Below are 24,520 nucleotides of genomic sequence, written 5' to 3'. Positions count from 1 at the left end.
CCCCCCCTCCCCCGACACTAGCTTAAATTTTAAAATGGGAAGGAGGGAGATGAAAAGAGGAACATAGAGATAAGGATGGAGACATGAGATAGGAAGAGGCAACGAGAAAAGGAATACGGGAGAAGTAGTGTGAGCGGTAGCTAAAAACACGGCCTCGGGAGCCAGACACGGTTTGAATCCTGACTCTTCCACTTAACGAGCCGGGCACATAATTTAGTATCTTCATATCATGATTTATGATGGGGATTATAATAGTATAATTGTGAAGATTAAAAAAGTTAACATATGGGGCGCCTGGGTTAAGCTCAGTTGGTTAAACGTCCGACTTCAGCTCAGGTCATGATCTCACAGTCTGTGAGTTCGAGGCCCGCGTCGGGCTCTGTGCTGACAGCTCAGGGACTGGAGCCTGCTTCGGATTCTGTGTCTCCCTCTCTGCCCCTCCCCACTCATGCTCTCTTTCTGTCTCAAAAATAAATAAAAACATTAAAAATTTTTTTTTTAAATAAAAAAAGGAATAGATGTAAATAGCTTAAAACAGTCACTGGTACATGGTATATGCTGTATGTATTTGTTGCTGTCTTTGCTAGCCTTCTTAAGTGGGGTGAGCTATGTTTTCTTTCTCATTTAGTCTTTTAAGAGATGGGAGAGTTTCAGGGTGCGTATTATTTAGCCCTGTCTGTTCACTTAAATACATCAAATTTTCTAATGTATTTTGGACCTGGGCTAGAAGAGAAGCTCCTATACATATGTGCTCCTTATGGTGTAATATTGAATATAAGTTTATTGAGCATTCTGCCTCTTCATACCCGATGCTGCCCTGCTTCTGGCTTTCCTAGCCATTAGAGATGCTGGTGATAATTCTTCTCTTTTCATTTTTACCTCATCCTTCAGGCTTAACGCACACCACTGTTTTTGCTAATATAGCTTAGAGTTTTAAATTAAAATCCTGTTCCCTTTCCTGACTGTTCTCTAGCCTGAAAATGAGACAGTCGGGGCTACTGTCTGAGCATAACTTCTTGGTTCTTGTAGCAGGATCTGTTCCTGGGCTGGATATTTGGACTGCGTTTCTCCCATTCAGAGTCTCTCACCTTTTCCCTTATAATGTCCCTCTGCTCCATCCTCTATCACAATACTGTTGATCCAGCTTTGAATAAACTGTAATGTGATATCATTTCTACACCTGCGATGGCTGACTTTCACAAATAATGAAAAGCCAGGAGGTGAAAACGCTCATCATTAGACTGGTTGGTGACTTCATTTTAAACAAATGAGTTATAGATGCTAATTGCCGTGGCTCTTCTGATTGAAGAATGAATCTTGGAGGAGATGACATTTTAGCTGCTGCTTGAGTAGTGGAAGAACAAAGAGTAGATTATAGGTTGTACAGGATAGTCGAGGCTTAGGATTCATTTTCAGCTAGTACTTGAGTATTAGATATAAGGCATTAGGGATGAAAAATTTAGTTTCTATTTAAACTCCAAATGACTGGTATAGTGACAGATAATGCAAATGTTGAAAGAGAGATTGCTGAGGGTTGGAGAAGTCGGAGATTTTTTTGTTCTCACTGTACAAAATCTCCATGTATGATTTCATGAATTCTCTTGAGATCAGATCCTCTTGAGAATCTGGTTTATCATAACAAAGTTTCTCATTGAGTTTCTGGAATATACAGTATCTCCTGTCACTGGACCTTTGCACTTGCCGTTTCTTCCGTCTGGAATAGTGTTAACTTGCTAACTCTTAATTATTCTTACGATATAATCATAGAGGCCATAACTTTCAGAAAAGCCTCCTGGATCCTTCAACACTGGCTTGTGTTTCTCTGGTCTCGTAGACCCTGTTCTTCCCCACTCATAGTCTTTATTACACCACGTTGTAACTGCCTTCACCAGACTGTTCTTGGAAGACAGAAACTGTGGATGTGATAATGCCTGTTGTATGGCTGCTAGTCTAAAATATTTGTTGACTGGAATGAATGAGTGGGATATGGTAGAAAGGAGACTTGGTCATTCCAGGCAAAGGGAAGAGGATGAACCAAGACAAGGGGTGAGGTAACGCATATAGTTGATTTTGAGGCAGTGAGTGGAACAATTTGATTGGAGTGTGATATTGAAAAGAGAGGCTGGAGCTTTGAATGCTAAGTTAAGAAGTCTAGAGTTTATTAAATAAAATGGGCCATTGAAGCTGTTAGAGATTTTACTACTACTATATGCTCTCATAAATTTCGCTAAGTAATACACCCATGCATGGGAAATACTTTTTTCTAATTCTTGGGTTAAAATTTTTGTAATGCTCTTAAATGGATAAATATATAGCTGCCTATGTTACAGACTCCTGTATTTTAAGAGTGTTCCAACGTACTTTATGCAGAAACGTTTAGATTTGAATAAATACTGTTGAATGAATTGAGCAGCTCATTAAAGTATGCAGTTTGTTTTTTCTTGTAAACCTGTGTGAACTATGACAATTAAAAAAGTATAATTCAAATAAGGCAGTAATCTAACATATGTGTGGGGGTTTCCTTCTTATTTGTAGCTTAAAGAGGAATAAATGCTTACAGCTGTGACTTTTTTTTCTCTAGTATCTCCAGAGGCAGTTGGATTTTTGTCAGCTGTTGGGGTGTTTATTATCTTGATGCTGCTCCTTTTTCTCTATATTAATAAGAAGTTCTGTTTTGAAAATGTTGGCGGGTTTCCAGATCTTGGTTCAGGATACAGTACAAGGAAGAACTCACAAGATAAAATTTGTAAGTATCATCTCTGCTTCTCTTGTTTGTTCTTTTTTCCTGTGCCATTCTGTTGTTTTATTTTTTTAAATATATATGAGAAGGTTGGTTTTGACATTGTAAATTAACATTTGAGCACTTTTCTGTGAGGAAAACATTTGTTAAGTAAATTATGTTCCCTTATCTTTCTGTTGTTCATGAATTGCTAGCATATTGCTTAAAGATGAACTGCATACTATCAGAAAATGACCTTTTTATTTTTCATATGTAAGGCATGCTCTTGAGCCTCTACTATGAGTAGATATGCTTTAAGAAGGAGTATCTTTTTGCTTAAATCGTAGCTTGAATCGTACTGTCCAAATAACTCTCGAGAGAGGCTTTTTCTCTATGTCCTCAGAAGACTTTTGAAAGAATTCACCTTTTTTTCTTTATCTGCTGTTGAATTCTCAGCTGGTGGATAATTTTATTGTTTGGAGAAAGCGGTTTTGCCTGTCAGCTTAGTGTATAGATAAAGTCTGGTTATAAAAATTAGGGTTCCTCTCCCTCCCTTGGTACTATAGGCATTATATCACGTTATATCACTTACTTCTGCTAGGTGTTAGCAGAGGCCTGTAATCTTGTTCTTTCTTTCATGCAAAGTGTTCCCTGGTGTTAATTTTTTTTTAAATATTATTGTAAGAGTTCTTTATTTGCTGTTTCCAGAGACTGGCTTATTTAAATGATAGCAGAAGCAAGCTGCGAATTATAAAAGCAAGGTGTTAATTTAGAACAGTGTTGCAGAGCATTAGCAGAAAAACCTTGCCTTTCTTGTCTATGTACTGTGTCGGAGAGATGTTTTTCTCTTCTGGTAACTTAAAAAGCGGTAGCATCATTGTTTATACAGCCTATTGGTTATGGAATTAAATCTGTGACTTCTGCATTGGGAAACTATAGTACTTTATGTGATTTTGATTTAAGTTTAGTGTTTCTCATACTTCAACCTTGCTTTTGGATCATGTGTATAGAATGAACTGGTTTAGAGATAGCCCTTTGGGCAGCCTCCAAGAATTCCCTGGTTCAGCATTTCTGTTTTTCTGTTTGTTTGTTTTTGTTTTTGTTTTTTGAGGGAGGGGTCTAATGACCCCTTAACCCTCTTAAACACTCATAAACAGCTTTTGTTTATGTGAGTTATATCTATTAATATGTACCATATTAGAAGGTAAAACTGAGAAAATTAAAAAATATTCTTATCAGTTTATTTGTTTAAAAAATCAGTAAGGCTACTACATACATTTTAAACATAAGTAACATTTTTTAACTTAAAAACCTATATATTTTCTACTCCCCCACCCCCAAGTGGTGAGGAGAGTGCCATTGTTTTATATTTTTTTGCAAATCTCTTTAAATGACTGGCATAGAAGAAACAGCTGCTATTCTCATGTCTGCTTCTGTAGTCAATCTGGCATGTAGCCTCTGGAAAACTCCAGTGTTCATTTGTGAGCAAATGAAAGTGATAAAGTTAAATATCCCTTTATTGTTATAAAAGTAGTTTTTACCTTGAGGATCCCTTGGAAAGGTTTGGGGGACCTTCTTAATTTTTCTGAACCTTCTTTTTTTTTACTTATTAAATAAGAATAATAATATTTACCTCCTAGCATTATTGTGGGATCAGGGGAGATAAACTTGTAAATCACAATGCCTTGCATCTGGTAGCCATTCAGCAGATGTTCACCCTCTGCTCTCTCCTCTATTGTAACCTCTGTGCAAATTGTGTAGGTATTTTCCCTATAATATATTTGTTAGTTTGAAATGATATTGCTAGTTTGTTAATAATATAGGGTAGTTCCCCTGCATAGACTATTAATAAATAAACTAAAAGTCCATAATAAAAATCCTTTTTATACTTCTTCTTGCAGGTATAGAATAAAAACCGATAGTGTTTGAGGGGAAATTATTGTCTTGCTGCTGTTATGATAGCTATGGAGTGGGAAAAAATTTCATTACATTTAAGACAAGTGGTTTGATTTTTTTTTTTTTGGAAGAGTCTTTGCTTCAACATATTTCTTTCAATGCATAATGCATTTACAGAAAGATTAAACGCTACAATGCAAAATAATAATATTGAGCTCATGAGTAACAACATTTAAGTAAATTTTAAATTCACATTCCAAAGTGGTTGATACTTCGGGAAGAGAAAAGTCCATTATTGCATCTGTTAGGAATAAAGAATTAGAAAATGGCATTTTTCAAAAATTTCCAGCAGAATCTGCCCTCAGTGTCTTCTCTGGTGGACACAATCAGTAATGCTGTAGAAGATTTGACTGCTGCTGTTGGAGAAGTCAGCTATGCTTTCACTGACTCAGTGGCTGAGCAGGTAACCAGTATGATCAGTGGCTTCCGCCCAGAAGAAGAAAGCTCTGCAGTAGCAGAAGCTGTAGATACTGCTAAGCCAGGAACTGCCACGTCACCACAAGTCTCCAAAGACAATAATTGTCAGAAAACACAGTCTAGTTTAGAGCACAGAGCAAATCAGATCAGTTGTGACAATACTTCAGTTTCACAAAAGCAAGAGCAAGGGATAAACGAAGAAAGAATTTTTAAACGTGTTAATGATAGGCAACAGACTCTGTCCAAATACCAAGAAAGTAACAATGCTGGTGGTGATTCTTCTTTGAAAGGGCACCTGAGTGATGGAGGGGTATCAATTATCAAACAGAATGCAAGGGCTATACCTGCTTGTCAAGAACTTGAAAGTACTGACAGATATAAAAAAAATGGATTAGGAATTCCTGATGATGGTAAGAATGATTTAAAGGAGGTAAGAGATCAAGAAATGAAAGAAAATCATTTAAAGAAGACTGAAAAATGTATTAAAAGTAAAGGATCCAAAGGGAATGAGTGGTCAGGAAATGAGTGTTCTCCAAAAGATATTTTGGCAAGCAACAGACATACGATACAGAAACCCATCATGAAAGAAGACATATATCCAGCACCATCAGCAAATTCCGAAGATAAGTTACACGGAAAACACAAAGAACAAATAAATCCAACAACATGTTACAAAGTGAAAGGAGACATAAAAACAAAGCAAAATGAAGCCATTTCTGCCAACAAAGGAACAGCAAAGAGTAAAGATGAAAAATATTCTAAGATAATACCAAGAAAAGGTGAGGTCTCCTCCTAATGTGGGTTTGAGTGATAAAATTTTCTCTTGATTTTTTTTTAAATTAAGAAAACATCATCCAAATTTCGAAACTTTCCACTACATGTCTATAGATCTAATTGAAGATTTTCCTGGGGGCAGCTGGGTGGCTCAGTCATTTAAGCGCCTGACTCTTGATTTGGGCCTAGGTCATGACCTCACAGTTCATGAGTTCAAGCCCTGCATCAGGCTCCACACTGACAGCATGAGCCTGCTTGGAATTATCTCTCTCTCCCTCTCTCTGCCTCTCTCTCTCTCTCTCTCTCTGCTTGTCTCTCTCTCTCAAAAGAAATGAATATACTTAAAAGAAAAAAGATTTTCCTGAATCCTCTTACTGGGAGACACTTTTAAGGTCATCCTTTTTTTTTTTTTTTTTTTTTGGGCGATCATTTATTTTGAAAGCATTCATGTTCTTTGTACACTGCTAAGTTAAGTATTGTCCTGGTCCCTTGATTATTTGGCCACTTCTTCAGTGGCCCTAATTTTTCTTAATGTTTCTTTATTATACAACCTGAAACTCCATAGTTTTCTTAAGTAGTGTGCATTCTTTACTGAGCTGGAACTTATTTAATGAATTTTAACATTTTATATTTTTGTAATTAACCCCTAAGACCTTTATACTGTGTTGCTCTTCGAGTCATTCCCAATAAGAATCTTGAGTGATGGAGGGATATCAGGTATCTTATATTTTTCCTTTAGAGCAGTAGAGTTTATTTTATTGCATGACAGACTTCAGAATAGGTCCATTCATTTAGCCACATATTAAGAATTGTATATGACTTCTGTGTTTATAATGAGTATATGTGAATAATCTATTATTTTTCATGAGTTCTCTATGTAGAATTAAGATTCCAGCTAAGCATTTATATTTTCAGCCACAGTATTTGTGACAGTTTTCAAAACAAGGAGCTGATGGTGACTTGGTTTGGGTACAGAATTGCTCTGCACCTGCTGGTAATTGCTTCTGGTAAAATCCCTTCGTCATTTCCATTTATTGCTGACCAAAAGTACATTGGCTTTTATTTTAAAAATATGTATCTGACGTTTAAAAAATAAATTTAGATTCTCATAAAATAACAAAAATCTGAGTGGCAGGAGCCGTGAGGAAGACGTTCGGTTCTGCTACAGGACATCAGACACAATCGGGATCTGCTGTTTATCGATTATATTAATGGTCCTTAACTGATATAATAGAGGCCGATCCAGGATGGCTAGACTAGTTAGAAAGGGAAGCCAGTTTTTGGAAATACGTCCATTTTGGAGTCTACTCTTCTAGCAGATTTTTGATTGTCAAATTCAGTAGTTTTGGGTAGCCTTTGTTTCGTTTTGTTAGCCTTCTTACTTACAGTAGCAGAAATAAGCAAAGAAGTAAAATAGAATAGTTTACATATTTTATTCAGAAAATAACAGAATAGACACTAGTAATAAATGCTACACAAGTAACAGTACAGAGTTAATTTTGTTTTGATTTGTTTTCATTCAGAAGCATGCTGGTACCTAAAACACCCAAGTATCTCTCAGGTATTCTAGATTATAGTCAGTACTAAACTTAATCATATCGTGTTCTTCTTTTTCTTTTTTTCTATTTTGAGAGAGAGAAAGAGACTACGAGTGGGGGAGAGGGGCAGAGGGAGAGAGAGAGAGAGAGTCAGAGTGATAGAGAGAGAGAGAGAATCTTTTCTAAAGCAGGTTCCATGTTCAATGCAGAGCCCAGTGCAGGGCTTGATCCCACAACCTGGGGACCATGACCTGAGCTGAAATCAAGAGTCGGACACTTAATCAACTGAGCCACCCAGGCACCCCTAAACTTAAACATACTATGTTCTAAAAATCATTTGAGAATATTTTGACCCATAGATTACCTCTTCATATAGCTGAACTGTAATATTATTAGTTAACACTGATAGTAATATCAAAATTACTAGTACCTGCATTTTAGGTTCTTTCATAGAGCTTGTAGGGTATAGAAAGAGAAGGAAGAGTTTCCTTCTCTGTTTCTGAATACGAGGTTACTTTAGGTAATGTTTTGTAATAGGTGAAGTGTGACTGCAGAATTTCTGGTGACCCTCCTCAGAGCTCTGCAGCCTTAGAGCACCACCACCATGGTATCCCACAATCCCACAAAGTGCTAAAAGCTCTGAACTGGGAGTAAGAATTCCCAGGTTCTGGACTAGATCAGCCACCACCTCAGCACCATCTAATAGCGTTTTCTGTAATGATGGGAAAGTTCCATGTAGTCCGTGTAGTAACCACTAGCCACACGTGGCTACTGAGCACTTGAAACGTGTCTGGTGGCACTGGGAAACCGGGTTTTAAACTGTATTATGTTAAATAGCTGCATGTGGCTAGTGGCTAGTGACGACATTTTGGACAGTGCAGAATAGGGCAGTGCTTATAGTTTTACCCATTCATGGTTTTCTCTTGACTGAAAAGGAAGACTTGGACTAGTGACATCACAGCTCCCTTACTTCTGACTCTAAACATACCATTTCTCTATCATATTTTAAATCACTTAGTCTGTGTCTCCCCACTTGAATGTCAAACCTTGATTCCTCTACTACAGATGATCTGAGCAGAGTATAAAGAGAAAAATATCTAGACTGACCTAATAAATTCTACCTGCTGTGGAATCTTTGTCTTTCCAGAGATGTTTTATAATTCTAAGAGGGTTGCATCTTAGTTTAAATGGACCCCAACATAGTACAGTTTCAAAATTTTTACTTTAAAAAAATGGTAATAACTGGTTTTTTAAGGAATAATATAAATTTTGTGTGGCCTGAAATTTGCATTTGAATATACTTCAGTAAAATTTTCTTAGTAATTCTACCTTTCACAGAAAATCAGTGTATATCCTTCCACATATTTTTATAAGTGCATATTAACATACACTGCATGTGTGTGTGTATATTACATGTAGAAGTGTGTGCGTGTGTGTGTATGTTTTAAATAAGACATAGGTATGCCTTCTGTCTTATAACCTCTTTTTTCTTAACGTGATGTTGTATTTATTCTTCCCTGTGAGTACTTGTAAGTTCACCTCCTAATCTGTAGTGGCTGCATAGTATATCATTGTATGGATTTATCATAATGTACTTAACCAAGGCCCAGGGATGGACTTTTAGATTATGTTTTATTTTTGTTTTCTGTTGCTGTTAAACACAGTGCAGCGAATTGTCTGAAATACATATCTCTGCTCACCTGTTATTTTCTTAGAGTTCTTAGAAATAGAATTGGTAAATTCCTAGAAATGAATCAAAGACTATGCAGATTTAAAAGTTGGATATGTATTGCCAAACTGCTGTTTAGGAGCGTTGTACCAATGAGAATACTACCAATAGTATACATCTGCCCATTTCTCTGTTGTACTTCTGGCGCTAAGGATTATCATTTTTGAAAACTTGGACCAACATGATAACCAGGGTGTCTCTTGTGACATGAATTCTTTGAATCAGGCCCATATGTACCAGCAGTACTTCTGAGTTTCTTTGTGTGCAACTGACCCTTTAAAAAAGTTGTGTCAGGTGGCAGGCTCTGTTATTTCCTTTATCTGTAACCTGTTTGGAAAATCCCTGCAACATTATTATATAATTAGAATATACATATTGATCTTTTTCTATTAAAAACATGGAAACCTAAAGCTTCGGGTTCTTAAGTGAAAATGTTATACTTCTCTAAAGCTGAAGATTCAGATTGTGTATGTATATGTATATTCGTGTGTATATGGATATATGTGACATAACATCTGTGCATATATGTGTGTGCGTGTGTGTGCATATATCAAATTCATAATACTTTATGGTATTAAAATTTTGATTTGCTCTCCCTGTCACTCCAAATAGATAATTCCTACATGGACAAAGATGAGCACGGTTCATCCTCTGAAAGTGAAGACGAAGCGCTGGGTAAATACCATGAGGCCTTGTCCAGAACACACAATTCCAGACTTCCGTTGGCAGATTCGAGACAAAAGAACTACGCTTGGGAAACAAGACAGAAGTACAGTCCTCTGTCTGCGGAGTATGACGGCTACAGTAGTGAGGCATCGATAGATGAAGGTAAGATAGGTTGCGTCTTTTATTTATTTATTTTTTTTGGATCATACACTGTGGTATTGGATTATTTGTGCCTAAAATTCTAGGCATCTGTGGCTGCACGATAAACAAGAGATGGCTCACAGAGTCACGTTTCCGTGAACGTAATCTATTGAAATCCAGATCTCTGGACCGAAGCCAAAACCCACAACACCTAAAAGCAAAACGCCAAGTAATTTAAAGACCGTAGTAATTCTGTCTCTCTTTTCCCAATGCAAGCGTGAGGTAGAAGATGCGAATCTGCTTTGTGTCACGTGGAATCAGTCCCCAGATACCTGTTCGAGGAACTGACGGAGTCTAAGGATCTCCTAGTGCTGGACATGATCCTGGAGTGTAAATCATGCTCTTTCATTGAGTATGGCACCTAAACAGGAGCCAGATGCTCGTGGCACACAGCAGAAGCGGTGATCTGTTCTGTGCAGGGGGAAAAAGTGTCTGAGATGGATTCATTGAGAGCTGGTACTGTGCTATACTTTGCTTAAGGGCAACTTAAGGGATTTTCGAGGATTATTTTATCTCTAATTGATTTTTGTCTCATGTACTGGCATTGACTTAAAATTCAACCTATGTAGGACATACACGTCCACTCTAACACGCTTTTACATCTTTCTATAAGGGAAATAAAAGAGGTCTTGCCATTAATTGAAGCATGTTTATTTTCACATTTTAGGTGGGTTGCTCACATGCTTCATACAATGTATGACTACTCCTAGTAATTTTATCTTTATACCCAGATATGAGGAAAAGAACAATATAGCTTAGACAGCATTTTTATTATTATATCAGACACAAACTATCTTTAATTTTATAGCTGTGCTTTGTGTTTAAGAGCCTATTATTCTGATTAAAGTCTTACCCCAGCGCATAGAGTTGTCAAAGGACCTAAAGCTTCTTTAAAAAAAGTAACATTGGCTTAATGCTAACTGATGATTGATGTGCCTTCTTTTTATTTCTACTAGTATACAATTTGTAGTAAGAAATCAATCAAATGCTGAGTGATTACTATACAGAAAACTCATTATGAGATGCTAGGAAAGAAATTAAAATATTAGATTCTACCCTCAAAAATACCTTTCCTAGTACCAGAGAAAATAAAACATGTGATTACATGGGGCGCCTGGGTGGCTCAGTCAGTTAAGCATCCAGTTCTTGATTTCGGCCCTGGTCATGATCTCATGGTGTGTGAGATTGAGTCCACATTGGGCTCTGTGGTGACAGTACCGATCCTGCTTTGGATTCTCTCTCTCTCTCTCTCTCTCTCTCTCTCTCTCTCACTCACTCTGCCCTGCCCCCGTTCTCTCTCTCTCTCTCTCAAAATAAATAAATTATCTTAAAAACAACAACAACAACAACATGTGCTTACAAAGATAACTGAGTAATGCAAAGCAGTAAAGCCAGTCCCTAACATATGTACACCCTTATACCCCATCACATGCATAGTAGAACCGAAAGAGAATGGGATTTGAACCTGATCCTTGTTCACATTCTGTGACTTAACATACTAGCTACAGACTTGGGGCAGTATAGTTAATTGTTTTTAGGTTTGTTCCATTGTCTCTAAACTGTGGATTATACCTTTCTGATAGGGTTGTCATGAACATTAAATGGTATGTGTGGTACTTCTTGGCACAGTTCTGGCCTCTGTGGGTAAGTGACCAATAAATGGTCATTGTAGCTGAGGGCAGTGAAAACAGTAGTGGGGATGAGGGTGAGCAGTCATGAAGGAGCCCTGCATCTGTCGTCTATGACCCTGAACACTTACCTTTCTGCAGCTTCAGTTTAGGATTTTTATTTTTTCCTCCTCACTGCTTCTACCCCCTCACTCCCTACAGTTCTCTGCTGTCTTGATTGCTTCTGTCCTATAGTCCTGTTAGCCTCAAATGGCTCTATAGTCTGGGGGAAAAGCAGTGAGAAGAGAGGGCATAACCTCAGTGGCTCTTCTGTTCTTGCCCTAACCTCTAGAACTGACACAAAGGTCCTGGAGTCACCTTCACATTTCATTTTATCCATATATTTAGGAGCCATCTCACTTTTCTACCATTTCTACTCTAAATTAGTTGATAAAATACCCAGGGTGGATTGATTTTAGACATTCCAAATTTAGATTTATTTATTTCAGAAACATTTGTTGAAAACTTTTTGTGTGCCATACTAGATACCATGGACATAAAGATGAATAAAATATGCTTGTTTCAAAGAGCCCACAGACTAGAGGAGGAAGATCATTGGCCATATGTGTAATATAGTGTGATAAGAGGTCTATTACTTTAATGAAGAAGGTGCTGTAGATGGGAGGTGGGGATATGGGGAAATCTAATGTAACTTCGCAGAATAGATGACCTAGACTTGTGTAAGAACTGTTTCCAAAACCATGGAATTGTGATTGCATGAAAGCAGAAGACAGTGTATTTTAGTGTCTTTAACTTAGGATCTGTGTTTGGAGAATGGGCAGATAATACGATCGCATGCCATGCTTGGGAGTTTATTGTTTTATAGGAAATCTAGAGTCCAGGGAGATTTTTAAGCTGGACGGTGTGGCACTTTTAGATCAATGTATTTAAGAAAGATTACTTAATTATTGTAACAAAACAAATTGGAGGTCGGACTACTGAGGTAGAAAGGACTAGTTAAGTAAACAGTGATGAGGGGCACCTGAGTGGCTCAGTGGGTTAAGTGTCTGACTTTGGCTTAGGTCATGATCTTATGGTCCATGAGTTCGAGCCCCCCGTCAGGCTCTGTGCTGACAGCTCAGAGCCTGAACCTGCTTTGGATTCTGTGTCTCCCTCTCTCTCTGCCCCTCCCTGCTCACACTGTGTGTGTGTCTCTCTCTCAAAAATAAACAAACAAACAATAAATAAATAGTGATGAGATCTTTATTGGCAATGAGTTTGGGGACAAAGTTCATAGATTTAAGGATGATCTCAATAAATCTTGAATGATTGAATGTGTGCAGTGAGTGAAGAATCAAGATTTTTAAAGTTAGTTTAGAGAGTATTAGAGAAGTAAGTTTGTGTGGAAGGAGGTAATTTAGTTTCCATCATGCTGAGTCTGAAGTGCCTGGAATATCCCAGTGGAGATGGGTACCCTTATTGTTAAAATGCTGTCGTGGGGATTTAGGATGGAGAGATGACCAAGTGATAAAGTAAGAAAGCAATAGATTAGGGGAATAGCTTTGTATTATAGATTATTACTTATTAAAAAGTCAAAAATTGCTTTGAGCCCAAGGTAGAATCAGTGGAGTAGGGGAAGAAAGGTAAATTTTACTGGTATGGGAGATTTCAGAGCTCAAGATCTTAGGTAAAAGCAATTTTAAGTGATAGTAAATTCTGAACATGCCCACACACAAAGATGCAGAAGTGCATATAAAATTCCAGAAAGTTTTAAGGAATGGAGTAAAATATCTGTTGGGAAGGTGTAAGAGTTCTTTAGATAAATGGCATTTGGGTTTAACTTTGAAGAATGGGTGTAAAGTTGGTGAAAAGATGAGGTATTTTAGATAGGGGGAACTTCATAAACCCCAAAGTATGGAGTAAAGTCCACTTGGCTCCAACATGGATTGATGGATGGATGGATGGATGGACGGATGGATAAATGGATAGATAGATAGATAGATAGATAGATAGATAGATAGATAGGAGTAGGAAACAATATGGAAAGAAAGGTGAAATCTATAGCCTGGAGTGCTTCCCAGCCTAAAGTTACTATTTGTTAGCCAGTGAGAACTCACTGAAAGTTTTTCATCAAAGAACCCGTGAAATGGAATGTGCCTTAGATTAGCAACAGGAAGACTAGAAAAAGACACCAATTATGGAGGTCTTTGGAGTAGTCTATGTGGAAAATGGTAAAAATCTGAATTACAGTAGAGGTCATAGAAATACAAGAGGATAGGAGAGACATAGAGGTAGAATTGATCAGATTTAGGAGCTGAATATATTTGGAACAAATATGACACTGGTTGCCAGCATTGTGACTAGGAGAATGATGAAGTCCTTAATAGTTAGAGGTGGGACATAAAAGTTGTTTTATATGTATATATATAATATATGTGTAATTATATACGTTACATATAACATATATAATGAAACAAGGGTATTTAAGCCGTTGGAAATGACCATGGAGCTTGAAATCAGGAATGAGGTTAGGGAGAGAGAGATATTTTCAGATGATACATACTAAGAAAATAGAAACCACGGGAATGGATTTAATTGTTGAGGGAGAATATATGGAGAGAAAAGATCAGGGAATCATTTTCTTTCATTAGCAGGAGAATTAAGGATGTCACTTAAATAGAGAAGGGAAAGTAAAGGCAATAAAATGGAGAATCAGGAGAATGTTGTCTGGAGAGTTTTGAATGCTGTACATAGACTGGGGAGGATAAGAATTCATACAACCTCCTTTATCCAATAGCAAGTGATCAGTAACATTCAATTAAAGTTTTAGTTGCTTAGAATAGTTAAGTTAGATTGAATCTTGTTAAGGAGAGAATAACTGGTCAGAAAGTATACGTTTGCTGCCTGCACTCTCTTACACCTACTCTCTCCTTTTCAACTTGTGGAATTGAGGAAGAGAGGTAGTTGAAGGGGATTATAACCAGTGTTCCCCTTCTCCCTCCAGCCCAACAATGGAAACCCTCCTCTGGCATATATTTGGGAAGGAGAGGGATTTGGTTCAGATACACCTTTGAGTCTCCACCAGGTGGTGGTTCCTCTGCGTAGCTGACTCAGCAGAAGTACTGCTCACTTCATGGCTGCTCACCGAAGAGGACTGCTGAGTATAGTACTCTTGGTGGGATTTGAGGGATGGATGCTTTCCTTTATTGCTCTGATCTTTCATTCTGCATATTATTCTGGAAGTTTCTATGGATCAAAATTAACTGATGTGTAGGTTGAGGTAACTAAAAGGAATTCCAGGGTAGGAGGAAACATATTCTTAAATGTACATTTTTTACATAACATACTATTACCTCATTAGTGCTGGTAAGAAACCATTAGTCCATTTCTCAACACTGACGACTTCTCATAGAGAAGCTTTGGAACAGCCAGTACTGGAAGTATGTGTAAGATTAGAGAGGGTCAAGGAAGGCCTGGGTAGGACTAGGAGAAAACAGTGCAGGATTTTCTGAGCAGATACTTCAGGACTACCATATTGAGCGCCAACTGTGTACCTGACACTCTTAGTCTCTGTATACACCATACTATTAATCTTCACTGCAAATAGTTGTGGTAGATAGATTATCCCCATTTTACAAAAGCGAGAAGAGATTTTAGTAATTTTTAACCTAAGGCCACATGGTAAGTTACAAAAACTATACTTATCAGGTCCACTGCAAAATGAATGTTGTTTTAGCTTCTGTTAGGTCATCCCTGCTACTGCAGTATCCGACTACAGTCTCTTTCATACATGATTAACCTCTTCAGTTGAGTCCTTTAAAACATAAACTGATATTCTAGAAAAAGTAAGAATGTGATGGTGTATTTGTTATGTTTTCTCCTCTAGGTGGCCATATTAATCTTCCATTTTTTTCAACTACAATAGGGAATGATATCTGTAAGACATTTTTCCAGGAAAAAATAATATCGTTTCCTTTGTTTATAATTTTAATTTTATTTTTACTGTGTTCTTAAAATTTAAGGCATTTTCTGATAATCCTGTTTTATCCTTAAAAGGTTTCAGAGTTAAATAATAGGTTGGGGATATCTTATTTAAGAGTTGGTAAGATAGACCAACCTCTGAAATCCCATTCATGCTAATTAGTACTTTCCATTTATATATTAGATAGCAGAAGCCTATTAAAGATGATTTTATATGAAGATAATTTAATGTAAAATTATTAGAATGTCTGTTATTTATAGTTTTTCATTCTTAGTTCACCATAGAGATTACCAGCCTATATTTCTATATCATGGCATAGCTCTGTGACTAAAATCATATGTTGTTATTTTGGGTGAGTTCATTGAAAATGCTATGTAAAATAATTTCTAGCACCACTTATTTCTTAGGGTATATAACCCATATATATACATACATCTGTCATTCTTTTTCTTACAGCTGCTTCACAAGTTTCACGCTATTAATTTTGATGTTATCTCAAAATTAGGGGCATTAAAACATATTGAATTTGTTCATCTTATTTAAATGTTACTTTTAAAATAATTTAATACTTAAGAATAATAAATTATTTATACTTTAAGTCCATTTTAGCTGCTTTATAAATATTATTCTGTTAATTTTCACAATATCTTTGTGAAGAAGGCAAGAACAAAAAAATTCTGTCTGTATTTCCAGATGCCTTTGTCACAAAAATGTTTAATGTCTTAAAACAATGAAAGTTATATATATTACATGGATTGCTTAGATCTTTGATGAACTTTTTGTTTGATTTCAAGTTTTTATTTATGCTCATTTTTCCTCTGAAGAATTGTGTGTGTGTAGCTTTAAACATGGCCAATTTGAAGAGAAATTGATCTTAAAGACTTCCTCTGCATCCTTGTGTTTTGGAGATCTTTTTACATTTGCAGTAGCATAGAATTCTTTTATAGGGCTACTTTTGCAGGCTGCCTGTGACCTACGATGAGATGTCTTTGTACAGTTTAGATAAAGGTACAGCCTGCTATGTGGGGGAGTTAGAAAAAGGTATCATCTGTGAGTAGGGACTACATCATGATCAGATAGCACCTATTGAAGAAGAAAAAGGCATCCCTTCCTCCAATTATAAGATTTGGCAAACCCAATACAGGCTGTATTTCAGCACCCCCGTCCATTAGGTAACTTTTTGCAGTGCACAGACTGTACAACCATACACAGGGCCCTGGGCACCTGTGTTTGTACATTTCCAATCTTTTTTTTTTAATATGAAATTTATTGTCAAATTGGTTTCTATACAACATCCAGTGCTCCTCCCAACAGGTGCCCTCCTCAATGCCCATCACCCACCCTCCCCTCCCTCCCACTCCCCATCAACCCTCAGTTTATTCTCAGTTTCTTAAGAGTCTCTTATGGTTTGGCTCTCTCCCTCTCTTTTTTTTTTTCCTTCCTCTCCCCCATGGTCTTCTGTTATGTTTCTCAGGATTTCCCGTCTTAAAATAAATTGTTGAAGTTTCTGTGTTTTCCATGGTGAATCTATATTGATCCTTCACATTTCTTTTTCTTTGTCTGAGATACTTGTCTGGTAGTAGCTAGCAAGAATGATAGAAATTAAATGGTAGTCATTAAAGATATCCTTGATTGATTACAAAACTGAAACCCAGAGACATGTGATTTTACTAAGATCATAAAATTCGCTAATGGCAAAACTGAAGCTGTAAGCATCTGTAACCAGAGAATAGGTTAATGCTTTTATTTTTTTAATTAAAAATTTTTTATATGTTTATTTATTTTTGAGAGAGAGGGAGAGAGTGCACAAGCGGGGAATGGACAGAGAGAGACACACACACACACAATTTGAAGCAGGCTCCAGGCTCTGAGCTGTCAGCACAGAGCCTCACGTGGGGTTCAGACCCACGAACTGTGAGATCATGACCTGAGCTGAAGTCAGACCATCAACCAGCTGAGCTACCCAGGCGCCCCGACAGGTCAATGCTTTTAAAAAGAATTATTCAGACAAAAAATGACAATAACAAAAAAGAGAAATAGACTCATACATATAAAGAACAAACTAGTGGTTATCGGAGGGGAGGTGGGTAGGGGGATGGATGAAATAGATGAAGGGGATTAAGAAGCACAAATTTCCAGTTATAAATAAGTCACAGGGATGAAAAGTACAGCATAGGGAATATAGTCAATAAATATTGTAATAACTTTGTGTGGTGACACATGGTAACCACACTTACGGTGGTAAGCATTTCGTAGTGAATATAATTGCTCAATCACTATATTGTACACTTGAAACAATATAAAATTATGCATCAACTATACTTCAACTAAAAATAGATTTTTTAAAAAGGACTGTTCAGTAACCAAGTAAATAGATAAGAGATGCACTATAAATTAAATACAGGCTGTGTCCCTTGCTAGGGGTTGAGTTATGTCTGCTAAGTAGAGGAATAATGCTAATAACAGTCTTGCATTTATGTAGACTTGACACTTTTATCTACAGGTTTCTGTTAGCAAAGTCTATAGGAAGTCAGTCTCAAGTACAGTTAGGGAGCATGACATAGAGTCACAAATGGACTGATAATAATCTTATTACCTGAGGGCAGCAGTGGGCGGTTTAAACTGACTGAAGTATCTGTATTCGCTGTACATTCAAGCTTACCAATGAAGCAGATTTCATAGGAAACTATCCCTGATGAGGGAGGTGCAATTCTATTTGTCCTCCGGCATGTGAGATACTGTCCTTAAGGAGGTTTAATAGAAACTTGAAGCTACTTCTAAAAACTGTGCCTAACATGCTATCAGGTCTACCGCCTAAGGACAACCATCACTGCTTTAGAGCGGGATGGAGTTCAGGAGGACAGTACGGTGCATAGGCCTTAGGACGAAGGAGCCCACAAGCCAGAGGGATGTTGATTAAATGTGGCTATTGTTACATTTATTTTTACTGTCCTTCAGACACTGCTAAAGTCTTTGTGTGGAACATTTCATTTTATCCTCACAGAATTTTTTCATTTTATTAATATTAAACAATTTTTTTAGGGGCACCTGGATGTCTCAGTCGGTTGAGCGTCCGACTTCGGCTCAGGTCATGATCTCACAGTCGGAGTTCGAGCCATGTGTCGGGCTCTGTGCTGACAGCTCAGAGCCTGGAGCCTGCTTCCAATTCTGTGTCTCCCTCTCTCTCTGCCCCTCCCCTGCTCATGCTCTGTCTCTCTCTGTCTCAAAAATAAATAAAAACATAAAAAAAATTTTTTTTTAATTTTTTAATGTGTATTTTGGGGGGGAGGGGCAGAAAGAGAAAGAGAGACAGAGCTCTCTACACTGACAGCAGAGAGCCTGATGCACCTGATGTGGGGCTCGAACTCATGAACTGTGAGATCATGACCTGGGCTGAAGTCAGATGCTTAACTGACTGAGCCACCCAGGTGCCCCTCATTTTATTTATTTGTCTGATTATTTAACTAGTATCCCAGTTTTAGAAAAACAGTAGCTTAGAGAGGTCCATTAGGATGCCCAAGTTTACGGTTTACAGCTACTTTAACAGTTGGGGTGCAAATACACCTTCATTTGATTCCCATGCCCAGGTGTTTGACCAGTATAATATACCATGTCAGGTACTCTCCTACCTAGTACCAGGATAAAGAAACTATTTTTTTCTCCAAAGAAATGATGTCTCATTGTTCTCAGAGAATTTTGTGAAGACGTTGCTTCTAGGAAAAGAACCATACAACTGGGAAGGATCCAGGGTTTTGGTCTTGGACCCAGAAATGAAGCACTTACTATGCCTGTTGTATTTAACAAAATACTTGGGCAGACCTTCTGCAAGCTGTACAGAGCAGTAAGGGCCTAGAGTTTATGTGCAAAGTTCTTATCCTCAAAACCCAGTACAGAAAGATTGGGAGGGGGGGTGGGAAATAAGTGACTTGTCGCTTTACCTTTAGCCTTACTCTAAGAAGGCCAGCAGGGGTTCAGATACTACAGAACTTTTCCATGGTGGACTCTTGTTAGAATTCACTTAGATAAGAGGAAAGATTTTAGGAGTTGGTTCCCATGGGAAGTATTCCATGTAGGATACAGGAACCTAGAACTAGCACCCTGTCACCTTGAGATAAGAGCAAAAGCTTTCATGTCTTGGCAGAAATCTTAACTGTAGGAGCGCCTGGGTGGCTCAGTCAGTTGAGCGTCCAACTCTTTTTTTTTTTTTTTTTTAATATGAAATTTGTTGTCAGATTGGTTTCCATACAACACCCAGTGCTCATCCCAACAGGTGCCATTCTCAGTGCCCATCACCCACTTTCCCCTCCCTCTCACCTCCCATCAACCCTCAGTTTATTCTCAGTTTTTAAGAGTCTCTTATGGTTTGCCTCCCTCCCTCTCTTTTTTTTTCTTCCCCTCCCCCGTAGTCTTCTGTTAAGTTTCTCAGGATCCACATGAGAGTGAAAACATATGGTATCTGTCTTTCTCTGTATGACTTATTTCACTTAGCATAACACTCTCCAGTTCCATCCACGTTGGTACAAAAGGCCATATTTCATTCTTTCTCATTGCCAAGTAGTATTCCATTATGTATATAAGGCACAATTTCTTTATCCATTCATCAGTTGATGGACATTTAGGCTCTTTCCATAATTTGGCTACTGTTGAAAGTGCTGCTATAAACATTGGGGTACATCCAACTCTTGATTTCAGCTCAGGTCATGATCTCACAGTTTGTGGGTTCAAGCCCCCTTCGAGCCCCATGCAGAGCCTGCTTGGGAATCTCTGTCCCCCTCTCTCTCTGCCCCTCCCATGCTCGTGCTCTATCTCTTTCTCTCAAAATAAATAAATAAACATTAAAAAAAAATCTTAACTGTAGACGTTTGCTTTAAAGTATATTATAGGAGATTTAAGAAGCCCCATCTAATATTTTAAGTCTTTGTATCAGTCTCAGCAGTAATTAAGGATACCACCACCAGTATGATACTCAAGTATAGTTCAGTGTTGTAAATATGGGCTGTAGTAGGCATAAACTAGTCAACCGATAAAAAGCTACACCTTACCTTGTGATGGACTGGTAGGAACATCAACAGTAAATACACAGAAGTTAATGGCATTCACTCATGTTCAACTCAGAATCAACCACCATTCATACTTTAGTATTTTTTTTTCCCAGAATTTTTTATGGCTGCAACTTAAAACAGTGTATATAGTAATAAATGAATACATGTTCCTTCAAAAGTTTAACCTGTTAGATAGTTAAATGTTTCCTTATCTTGTCCCCTTCCCCCTTCCCAGAGGGAAGCGTTATTATAAATTTGGCATATATCCTTCCACTCTTTGTTTTAATGCTTTACAAACACACAAGCTGCTCACAGAATACTTTTGTGTGTTTTTGAACTTACATAAATGGTTTTATCATGAACTCATTGAAGATATAATGTTCCTCTTTTCTTGGGAAGAAGGACTAAAGTAGACAGTAAATGAAAGGAAGTCAAGAAATATCAATTAACAGAATAGGCTGAATAAAATTAAAATCTTCATTAGTTTCTCAACTTCTTAAGACTAGGGACTGAGTCTTCTGCCCCTTTCCTACTATCCCCTCTTGCCTAACATAATCTGATTAAATCCATTAACTAATTTTTTGGGGTGAATTTATATCTTAGATGATTGTTTTAAATTTATCTGTAGTTTGTGGACCAGTAGGCAGATTCTTTCCTGTTAGAAGTTTCTAAATCAACACTGTTGTCTTAAAAAATTGGAAAGGAAAATGTAATCAGAGTGTTAAAACATGAAATCATAATTATTTAACTTGGGAAATGCCTTATTTTTAAGTTTATTTACTTATTTTTTGAGAGAAAGAGAGAATGAGCAGGCAAGGGGCAGTGAGAAAGATGGACAGAGGATCTGAAACAGGCTCTGTGCTGACAGCAGAGATCCCGATATGGGGCTCAAACTCACAAGCTGGGAGATCATGACCTGAGCTGAAGTCAGACACTCAACCGACTAAGCCACCCAGGCTCCCCATAATTGCTTATTTATGATGCTAATTCCTCATATATCCTTCTTTCACATTTTTTTATAAGTGATACTGATTCTGTACTGCTCAGTAAAAAAAATTATCACTGAGAAAGAGAATATAAATACTTACAAATGAATACCGGAACTGAAGAATGTATTGATGCTGTTGGTTTCTTATTAAAAGCTTTATTGTGAAGATGATCATTAGAAATTGATAAATTTCTCTGTACTTCTTTTCAACTTTTTTCTTCCATGTTTCCCACTCTGCATGTGGTATATGATACAGACTTAATTGTTTGTACTAAGTTTATTTTTACATATTCTCTAAATGTTTTCAAAACACTCCTGAAATTTTAACACTTTTTTTTTAAAGGAGTTTGCCTTGAAACTGAACCTCAGTTTGGGGTGATATCACTCAAATACTTTTCCTTTCCAGTTTCTGCCATAACAGAAGGTAGAATAAGAGTTAAGAAAGGGAAAAAAAGGAGACAGTTATGACCATGAAAGCATGAACTAAGTTGTTTACCTGATAGTATCAGAAGAACATACCCTGTCTGCCCCATGTTTGGACAGATGTGAATCACAGTTTGAGTTTTGAGAAGCAAAAGGAAAAGAGGCCTGAATGGAGGTAAACTTTCATTGGCCAATGGGGGGAGACGGTGAAGGTTAAATTAGAGATACAGTGACACAAGTTCTGCATCATGGCATGTAGGTACTCTTCCTGCTTCATTCTTCTTGAATAATTACTGAGCTGTGTCAAAGAGGTAAGTAACAACTTAATTAACAGCTTTTGAAAAAATGAAATTGAGGTTCTATTTTAATTTTATTATTTATTTAATGTTTATTTTATTTTTAAGAGAGAGAGACAGAGCGTGAGCGGGGGAGGGACAGACAGAGTGGGAGACACAGAATCTGAAGCAGGCTCCAGGCTCCGAGCTGTCAGCACAGAGCCCAACACTGGGCGCAAACTTAAGAACCAGGAGATCATGACCTGAACCGAAGTCAGACGCTTATCTGACTGAGCCACCCAGGCACCCCTGTACTTTAATTTTAAAATTCTGAAAAATCTTTCATCTAAGCAGTCTTGGTGTGGGGCTCTCATTTTGAGATTTCCTGCCTATGAGAAAAAAATTACTTTAAAATCTCTGATGAATGAGTCAAAAATTACCTTTGGTAGCTGAGAGGTTTTTTGATGCCTTGGCATATATCTCTTTGCTTTTGCTTGATGTGTACTCATAAAGATTAATGTTTTCTTAGAAATGTTGGTTATATATAAGTCTTTGAGGTATTCAACAATACCATCAACTAAAACTAATCCTAGTTATTTAAGGTCTAGATAGTTATGAAGTCTTTTGCCTTTTACAGTTTACACAATCTTTTACTCATTGTGCCTTGTTTTAGTAGTTAAGGGAAAAACATATTAAGGGATTTTGGTCAGTGGTAACTTGGGAAATGCCTGTAAGTATAAATTTAATTAAGTACCAGCAATCTAGAGGAAAATATTTATAAACTTTTATAATCTTTTAAAAAATTTCATAATGAATAGCGTTTTCAAGATGATGGATTAAAATATTTTTGAAGTTTGAAAATCTATATACTTACTACATTGATAACAGGTTAATTACAGTTCCATAAATAACATTAGCTGTAATGTAATGAATGATTATATAGTAGACGCTACTGTAGGCACTTTAACATAAATTAATTCTTTTAATCTTCACAGTTACCCTAAGACACAGGTTTTTTTGGTGTCCATATTTTCCAAACAGGACACTGAAGTACCATAGGGGTAAGTAGCTTGTGAAGGGTTACATAGCAGGTGTATGAGAGAGCCAGGGTTCAGGTCCAAGTCATCTGCCCTCAGAGCTAACGCCCTGAAGCTCGCCACTGCAATACCTTGGATAATGTCTTGTGAGAAAATCTGTCTTTTTATGTAAGTTTTACACCTAAATAAATTCTTTATTGCTGTTTTTAATGTGTATAATACATCTTCATTATAGGAAAGCCAGAAATTACAGATGACAAAAAGAATAATTACTCATATTCTCATCATGGGAATACAATTGCTTCTATTTTTGTATCCTTTCATAGACATTTTTATTTGCATATATGTTTTTAAATCAAAATGGTTTTCTTACATAGTGTTGTAATCTGTTTTTGCTCCATTAAAAAATACAGCTTTTTTGCCAACGTGTATGCTTCTACAACATCACATAGACAAATTACACAACATATTATTACATGGTGTACCATATATATTTAGCAATTTTTCGTTGCTGATATTTAGTCTGTTTCTCATTTTTCCTATGGATAAGATTGTTCTTAATAATTTCTTAAAACGACTTCTTTTCTACCACATTCTCTGGCATTTTCTGTTTCTGCTTCAAAATTCTGACTTGACTCTCACTGGTCAAAGGAGCTCTTTTCATTCTGTGCTTATGTTTTTAATAAAAGGCCTGGATGTGATTTGTGCATGTTTTTGTTTTGTATTATGCTATAAATAACTCAGGGTGCTGTACATTTGTGAGGGCATTATATGGACTCAGGTGATATGAAAGTACTTAACTGGTATGAAAATATAAACTAATATATGAATCAAGAGTAAATAATTTGAATATATTTATTTGTTATCTAGCTAAATTAAAATTGATCTATTATAAAACTAGTTACCAAAGGGTATAAGTTGTAGGAAAAACTATCAAATTATTGTAGTGATTTCAAAATCATTTCATTATTTTTAGAAGTTGTTGCTGTGATCTTTTGTTTGCTGCTACTGCGAGCTAAATGATGGGCTTTTCCGAACCATGATTTGACATTGGGAGCTATTTCAAACTCGTCCAGTTATTTTTCCCTTCAATTTGCAGTCACTAGTTGACTTGTAGTGACAATAACTAGAGTCTGTTTCAAGTAGTGATGATACTGTTTATGGTA

The 24,520-nt window shown here is 36.9% G+C and overlaps 1 protein-coding gene across 2 annotated transcripts in view; it reads left to right on the top strand.

The window, feature by feature from the left end:
- The first annotated feature begins 2,585 nt into the window (after positions 1-2,585).
- The window catches only part of SYT14 (synaptotagmin 14), a 141,219-nt gene continuing 119,284 nt past the window's right edge, over positions 2,586-24,520 (top strand). Inside the window, exons 1-2 of one of the 2 annotated variants that reach the window (XM_049634213.1) lie at positions 2,586-2,746; positions 9,746-9,961. In XM_049634213.1, the coding sequence (XP_049490170.1) occupies positions 2,635-2,746; positions 9,746-9,961 (328 nt within the window). In that variant the 5' untranslated portion in view covers positions 2,586-2,634. Of the gene's footprint in view, positions 2,747-4,405; positions 5,872-9,745; positions 9,962-24,520 lie in introns of those variants that run through there. The other variant, XM_049634214.1, reaches the window with a different exon arrangement.

Source organism: Panthera uncia, chromosome F1 (genome assembly GCF_023721935.1).
Source record: "Panthera uncia isolate 11264 chromosome F1, Puncia_PCG_1.0, whole genome shotgun sequence".
In the NCBI taxonomy this organism is placed as follows: domain Eukaryota; kingdom Metazoa; phylum Chordata; class Mammalia; order Carnivora; family Felidae; genus Panthera; species Panthera uncia.
Note: the sequence above shows the minus strand (reverse complement) of the source record. Positions and strands in the feature narration are given on the sequence as shown.